The 8,305-nt window shown below is 39.5% G+C and overlaps 1 protein-coding gene across 9 annotated transcripts in view; it reads left to right on the forward strand.

The window, feature by feature from the left end:
* The window catches only part of cmc4 (C-x(9)-C motif containing 4 homolog (S. cerevisiae)), a 75,430-nt gene that overhangs the window by 4,501 nt on the left and 62,624 nt on the right, over positions 1-8,305 (forward strand). Inside the window, exon 3 of one of the 9 annotated variants that reach the window (XM_059977248.1) lies at positions 713-7,744. The exons of the other annotated variants lie outside the window; for them this stretch is intronic. Coding sequence (XP_059833231.1) covers positions 713-834 — 122 coding nt within the window. The 3' untranslated portion in view covers positions 835-7,744. Of the gene's footprint in view, positions 1-712; positions 7,745-8,305 lie in introns of those variants that run through there. 9 annotated transcript variants of the gene reach the window in all.

The raw sequence follows: 8,305 nt of genomic DNA on the forward strand, positions 1-8,305 counted from the left end.
GCCTGTCATTCATTTTATTCTCTCTTACCTATCATACATGACTTTATTATGCAGCTGTTTAATCTCATTAAGATCAATGGTAATGCATTATGCTTTTATTAAACACCCACTCGTGGGTATTGAAAGAATTTAATCTCTAATACAACTTGTAAATGACAGAAAATAATTTCAGTAATGCAATGTTCCTTGGTCAGATGTGGCTTACCTTTCAGCATTGGTTAAAAACTTCTGTAGCATTATTCATGACCTTACAGAAATGTTTGCCCGAACAACTTATTAGTGAAGTGGAGAATTCAACACACCCATATTCTGAATAGGATTTTAGGTTACATTTAAAAAGTAAAAACTGGATCTTCTAGGCCTAACTGTATCCTCACTAATTTCAACAATTACTTTTTTCAGATTCAATCCTTTTCTAGACACAACTCAATGTATTAAAAAAGAACAAACTGTCACATAGTATTTATAAGAAAGCTGATTACTTGAGACTGCCAGAGCCATCATGACAAAAAGGTAATCTTAGGGCTGCAGTTTCAGCATCATCCATTCACTTTTGCAGGGATTACACTCGTAATCAATAGTAACTTAATAAAACATGATTTGCCAATAACTTTCTTTTCCTCAGTTGGCATCCATGGGGATCTCCTGCGAGGAAAGGAAACTGGATGAACATGTAGAATCACAGAAATTTTATTTTATGCTTCTTTTACAGCTCATCATTATCAAGAAAGCAAATGCCAACATGTGATCCAAGATATGCACGAGTGCTGTAAGATACATGCAAAGACATCAGTTTGCTGTTCAGGTTTTTTAAAAGAAGAAAAGAAAAGCTGAAATCTAATCATTGCCTGCAAATGCTACACTCTGATCTCATCTTTTCAGATTGTCAGTACAGCAGGAAAAAAGTCACAATAACTTGATCACCCAGGAATGGCAAGAGAGTGCAGAGATATCCTGAAATTTACTCCAAGACAAATATCAATTACTAATTTCTTGCCACCTTGTATGTTTATTTAATTATGTATTAAAATTTTACGTCAGCCATCTGGCTACCAACTATGCATTAATTCTTGGTAAGCCATCATTAATGGTATTGCATGTGCAGCTCATTGGAGCAGCAACTAATGCCCTAGCTTCCTTCCACAGTCAGGGTTTCTTTAATTGGATATCCTAAATAGCCAGTGACGGGAACGGGTAGATCTAGCTGAAGAGGGGTGACAGACAAATAGTGAGGAGGTTGGGAAGTCATTGGAGGAAAAAAAGGGGTCCAGATGATAGAATCTGCTAGGAAAGGAAGGAGAACATGGAACCAAATAAGGGTAATGAACTGGGCAGGGGAGGGAATCTAGTGGTAGGGGAGCAGTAGGAACTGGATAGACAGGAGCAAGTTATTTCAATTGATGAATTAGAGTCATAGAATACTACAGCACAGAAACAGGCCCTTCAGCCCATCTAGTCTGTGCTGAACTATTAATCTGCCTACTCCCATCGACCTGCTCCATACCCTGCCCAAACCTGTACCTATCCAAATTTCTCTTAAATGTTGAAATTGAACCCATAGCCACCATTTTGCTGGCAGCTCATTTCATATTCTCACCACATTCCGAGTGAAGAGGATCACCTTCATATTCCCCTTAAACATTTCAACCTTTCTCACTTAAACAATGACTTCCAGTTCTAATCTCACCCAACCTCAGTGGCAAAAGCTTACTTGCATTTAACAAATTTATACCCCTCATGATTTAGGATACCTCTATCAAATCTCCCCCGATTCTCCTGTGCTCCAGGGAATAAAGTCCAAACTTATTTAACTTTTCCCTTTAACTCAGTTCAAGTCCTGGCAAAATCCTTGCAAATTTTCTCTGCACTATTTCAATCTCATTGACATATTTCTTGTAGGTAAATGGCCAAAAACTGCACACAGTACTCCAGGTTAGACCTCTCCAACGTCTTGTACAAATGCAACATAATATCCCGACTCATATACTCAACATTTTATGAAGGCCAGGTGTGCTAACAGCTTTCTTTATGACCCTATCTACCTGTGATGCTACTTTCAAGGAATTAAGGATCTATATTCCCAGATCCCTTTGTTGTACCATACTCCTCTGCCCTATCATGTAAGTACTACCCTAGTTTGTCCTCCCAAAGTGCAACACCTCACACTTGTCTGCACTAAATTACATCTGGTATTTTTCAGCCCATTTTACCAGTTAGTTCAGATCCTGCTGCAAATCTCCCTTGCTGTCTACTACATCCCCAATGATGATGTCAAAATTTGCTTTTGCAGTGAACACATTATCGTACAGATCATCAATATAGATGACAACAACAGACCCAGCACTGATTGCTGCAGCACGCTGTTAGTCTCAAAGCTCAAGTCAGAGAGGCAACCATTACTACCACTCTCTGGCTTCTCCCACGAAGCCAATGTCTAATCCATTTTACTACCGCATCCTGGAAGTCAAATGACCTTAATTTCCATGCAAACTGCCATGCGGGACCTTATCAAAGACCTTGCTAAAGTGCATGTGGACAACATCCACTGCTTCTTCCCCTCTGCCATCTGATTTCTGAATGGACATTGAACCCATGAACACTACTTCACTATTTTTTAATTTCTAGTTTTTGCACTTATTTAATATAATTATTACATATATATTCTTACTGTAATTCAGTTTCTTTTCTCGCTATTATGTATTGCATTGTGCTGCTAATGCAAAGTTAACTAACTTCACGACATATGCCAGTGATATTAAACCCGATTCTGATTATTGTCCTTCATCAACTTTCCTGGTAACCTCCTCGAAAAACTCGATAAGATTGGTTAAACGCAAACGTCCCATCCACTAAGCCACGTTGACAATTCATAATCAGTCCCCGTCTATCCAAATACTTATATATCCAGTCCCTTAGAATATCTTCCAATAACTTACCTACTACTGATGTCAAGCTCACTGGCATTTAATTTCCTGGTTTATTCTTAGAGCCTTTAGTAAAAAAAAGGGAACAACATTAGCTGTCCTCCAATCCTTCAGCACCTCACCTGTGGTTAAAGACGTTTAAAAAGAGCCCCTGCAATTTCTGCACTAGTCTCCCATGGGGTCTGAGGTAACACCTCTGGGAATTTATCAACACTAATTTTCCTCAAAACAGTAAACACCTCAAGACAACAAATACTTGATCTCCTATTAGTGAATGAGACGGGACAGTTGACAGAAGTTTGTGTAGGGAACACTTTGCATCTAGTGATCATATTGCCATTAGGTTTAGGGTAATTATAATAAAGGATGGGTCTGGTCCTCTGGTTGGAGAAAGGCTAATTTTGATGGTATCACGAAAGATCTGGCAAGTGTGAATTGAGACAGGCTGTTTTCTGGGAAAGGTGTACTTGATAAGAATGAGGCCCTCTATATGGTGTTAGAATAAAAGGCAGGTTTAGGGAACCTTGGTTTTTGAGAGATATTGAAGCTCTAGTTAAAAAGAAAGGAGTTACATAGCAGATATAGGCAGGTGGGAACAAATGTACTTGAGGTGTATAAGAAATGCAAGAGAACTCTTAAGAAAGAAGTCAGGAAAGCTAAAAGTAGGCATGAGGTTGCTTTACCAGGCAAGGTGAAGAAGAATCCTAAGGGCTTAAGGGCCAAAGGATTTCGAGGGACAAAATTTGTTCTCTGGATTATCAGAATGATAATCTATGCATGGATCCAAAAGAAATGGGGGAGATCTTAAATAGATTTTTTTGCTTTGGTATTTACTCAGAAGACAAACTTAGAGTCTATAGAAGTGAAGCAAAGCAGCAGGGAGGTCATGGATGCCATAGATTACAGAGGAGGAGGTGTTTGCTGTCTTGAGGCAAATTAGGGTGGACAGGTGAAGGTGTACCCTTTGACTCCGTGGGAGACAAGAGCAGAAATTGCAGGGGCCCTAGCTGGGATATTTAAATCATCCTTAGCAACAGGTGAGGTTCTGGACAAATGTTGTTCCACTGTTTAAGAAAGGCTCTAAGAAGAAAGTAGAAAGTTATAAGCCTGACACCAGTAGTGGGAAAGTTATGTGAAGATATTCTAAGAGACTGGATATATGAGTATTTGGATAGTAAGGGATTGAGTCAGCATGGCTTTGTATATGGTAGGTCATGTTTAACCAATCTTGTAAAATTTTTGAGGAAGTTACCAGGAAAGTTGATGAAGGCAAGGCAGTGGATCTTATCTACATGGACTTCAGCAAGGCATTTGATTAGGTCTGGCATGGGAGGTTGGTCGAGAAGGTTCAGTTGATTGGCATTCAAGATGAAGTAGTAAATTGGGCAAACTAGAGGTCATCGGTTAAGGGTGAAACATTTAAGGGGAACATGAGGGGAAACTACTCACTCAGAGAGTGTGGTACGAGCTGCCTGTGCAAGTGGTGGATGTGATTTTGATTTCAATGTTTAAAGAAGTTTGGATAGGTACATGGATGGGAGTGGTATGGTGTGCTATAGTCAAGGTGCAGATCAATGGGACTAGCAGTGGGCTGAAGGGCCTGTTTCTGCGCTGTGGTTTTCTATAACTATTACTTCCTCCTCTGTATATCATTCATGACTTTGTGGCTGCTCTGCCTCACTTCTATAGACTGTCCATCTCTCAAATAAATACAGATGCACAATATATATATATTTATCTTCCCCCGTCTCTTTTGGCTTGACACACAAATTACCACTCTGATCTTCCAGTTTTGTCCCTCACCATCCTTTTTCTTTTAATGTATCTGTTGAAACCCTTGGGACTCTCCTTCACCATGTTTGCTAGAGCAACCTCGTGTTTTCTTTTAGCCCTGATTTCTCTTCCTGAAGTGCTTATTTGCATTTCTTATACTCCTCGAGCACCTCATTTGCTCCTCCCTGTTTTTCTAACCAGGGGCCTTAATGTGTTTTGAAAACCCAAGTTCTCTGAACCTGCTTTGATTGCCTGACAGGAACATACAGACTCTGTACTCTCAAATTTTCACATTTGAAGGCCTCCAACTTATCAAACATACCTTTGTCAGAAAACAACCTGTCCCAATCCACACTTGCCAGATCCCTTCTGATATCATCAAAATTGGCCTTTCTCCTATTTAAAATCACAACCCACCAATCAGACCTATCTTTCTTCATAATTATCTTGAGACAAATGTCATTATGATCACTAGATGCAAAGTATTCCCCAATACAAACTTCTGTCACATGCCTTCTCTAGTTGGAACCTTTATGTACTGATTAAGAAACTTTCCTGAACACATTTGACAAACTCTATTCCATCCAGCCCTTTTACAGTATGGGAGTCTCAGTCAGTATGTAGAAAGATAAAATCACTTGCTATTGCAACCTTCTGTTTCTTGAAACAGCCTGCAATCTCTAAAAATTTGCTCACTAAATCCCCTGGCCTGTTAGGTGGTCTGTAAAATAATCCCATTGACATGGTCATCCTTTTATTCCTCAGCTCTACCCGTATAGCCTCAGTAAATAAGTTTTCCAGTCTGTCCTGTCTAAGCACTGCCATGACATTTTCCCTTAGAAGTAATGCCACTCCTACCCCCTTTAATCACTCATGCTCTATCACATTTTAAAAAATGGAACCATAGGACACTGAGCTGCCAGTCCTGCCCCTTCTGCAACCAAGTCTCACTAATGGCTACAATGTCATAATTCCATGCGCTGGATCCATGCCCTAAGCTCAGCTGCCTTTCTTGCAATACAATGTGTATATTTCAATGCAGAGATGCAAGAAAGGCAGATGAGCTTAATCCCACCCTGCTCAACCTTTCAATTCCTGACTTTGTATGTAGACTTAACATATTTTCTCACAACCACCCCACTATCTATTCTGGTACACTGGTTCCCAACCCCCTTCAACTCTAGTTTAAACCCCCCCCCCCCACCACCACCGTGCAGCACTAGCAAACTTTCACACCTGAATATTGGTGGCCCTCCAGTTCAGGTGCAAACCATCCCTTCTGTATAGGTCCCACCTTCCTTGGAAAAGAGCTCAATGATTCAAACATCTGAACCCCTCTCTCATACACCAATTCCTTAGTCACGCATAAGTCTGTATACTCTTCCTATTTCTGACCTCACTAGCATGTGGCATAGGTAGCAATCATGAGATCAGAATCCTGGAGGTCCTGTCCTTTAACTGAGCACCTAAGTCCCTAAACTCACTTTGCAGGACTCCATTACCATTCCTACCAATGTCACTGGTGTCAACTTGGACAGGCTGCTTACCCTCCCACTCAAGATGACACTGACCCTGACATCTGGGAGGCAACATACCATACAGGAATCTCATTCTTGTCCACAGCATGTTCTGTCTGTTCCCAAACCGATGAATCCCCTATCACTCCAGCTCACCTCTTCTCACACTTCCCTTCTGACCACAGAGACCTGACAACTGTGGCTTTCCTCTGCTAGATCATCCCTTGCAGCAGTATTCGAAGTGGTCCCTCTGTTGTTGAGGGGAATAGCCACAGGGATACTCATTGCTCATGCTGTCAAGTTATAGACTGTCTAAGCAGAACTCCAGTGATTAATGTCTGTTGTCCATTTTTATAAATGGGTTATGGAACTTTGAATGACTTTATTTATATTACACTAATTTAGTGATGTCAGAAAATCATTTTAAATGTTACTAGTTCTACCAAAGGAAGCGAAGACATGTGCAGCACGATAACTTCCAAAGATATATGCATGTACCTGTTAGTAAGTTAATTGGTCATTGTAAATTGTCCTGATTAGGCCAGGGTTAAATAGGTGGGTTGCTGGGTGGTGCAGCTCATTGGCTGAAAGGGCCTGTTCTAAACTAACTAAATAAATAAATATTGCTTTAGAACAAGGATGTTACAGGCCTTGAGGACCCGAGTTATAAGGAGAGGCTGAATATGTTAGGACTTTTTTTTCCCTTGGAGCAAAGAAGAATAAAGGAAGATTTGCTAGAGGTATACAAAATTTTAAGGGGTATAGATAGGGTAGATGCACACAAGCTTTTTTCCACGAGTTTGGGTGAAGCTAGCACTAGAGGTCATAGATTAAGGTTGAAAGGATAAATATTTAAGGAGTACCTAAAGGGTAGTGTGAATGTGGAATGAGTTACCAGTGGATGCAGGTTTAATTGCAACACTTAAGAGAAGTTTGGATAAGTATATGGATGGGTCCAGGCACAGGTCAATGGGCCCATGTAGATTAACAGATCAACTCAGACTAGATGGGTTCAATGACCTGTTACTTTAGTGCTTTATGACACTATGTGTTTCCGCCAGAAGCACAATATAAACATTGTATGAACATCTTTATGTATGTAGTGTTAAACTGGGCTTTGTGGTGATGAGAGATTGGATTGACAAGTATTGTAGTTACTGGAGGTTAATTAATTACATTGAAATGTACATACATCTGCCAGAGAGAGATATTTCACCAGGCTACAAGGGCAATCAGACTCCAGGTATAGAGTAAAACACAAAAAATCTCTTCACAATATTGTCTGCCACAAAATGCATTGGAGACCAAGTTGTTTAATTTACTTCGAAGAAATATGTAGATTTGTGAACACAAAATGCATCAGTGGAAATGGGCAGATAGCAGGAACATGGATGGTATAGAGATGGCCTATTCCTCCCATTTTCCAGTTTATTTGCAAGTAAAAAATAAAAATAGTAATAAATATGGAAGCTCTGTGTCTGCAATATTCTGGCTGAAGGAAATAAAATTTTATTCCATCTTGTAAAAATGGCTGGAGTTCAGTGTGTGCTTATTCCAACTTTGTCATTTTTCTATATTACTCTTAAGATACGAGACAGACTCTGTAACCCATCTTTCCTTCCTTCCCAGCTTGCAACTGTTTGAATAGTTTAAATAAATCATCTTTTTATTACCATATTCACAAGTTCACTACTTCATTCTTTATGAAATCATTCCAGAATTTCCTTTAGGAGTTTCTAATTGGGGTTAGAAACAATTACATCATCTATTACTTTTATACTTATACAGTAAAGACAAAAGCATGTTTCTTTAGGTGCAGCCCTCAAAATCTCTAGTTAGGAAAGCAAGAGCAATATGTGCATGGGAACACTAAAGCAGCGTCCCTGGATTTAAATTCTATTCTATAAGTCATTCTATAACATTCTTTATTCCATATATTGCTTTCTATTTTCTCTTTCTACTTACTAAATTTGTAATATTTTCTATGTACCTTTTGATCAAAAGCCTTCAGCTTGAGCTTTTACTGTTTGTCTTTCCACAGATGTTACTTGACCTGCAGAGCATTTTATTTATAATAATTGCAGAGTGTGG

Source organism: Hypanus sabinus, chromosome 8, assembly GCF_030144855.1.
Source record: "Hypanus sabinus isolate sHypSab1 chromosome 8, sHypSab1.hap1, whole genome shotgun sequence".
Classification (NCBI taxonomy): Eukaryota; Metazoa; Chordata; class Chondrichthyes; order Myliobatiformes; family Dasyatidae; genus Hypanus; species Hypanus sabinus.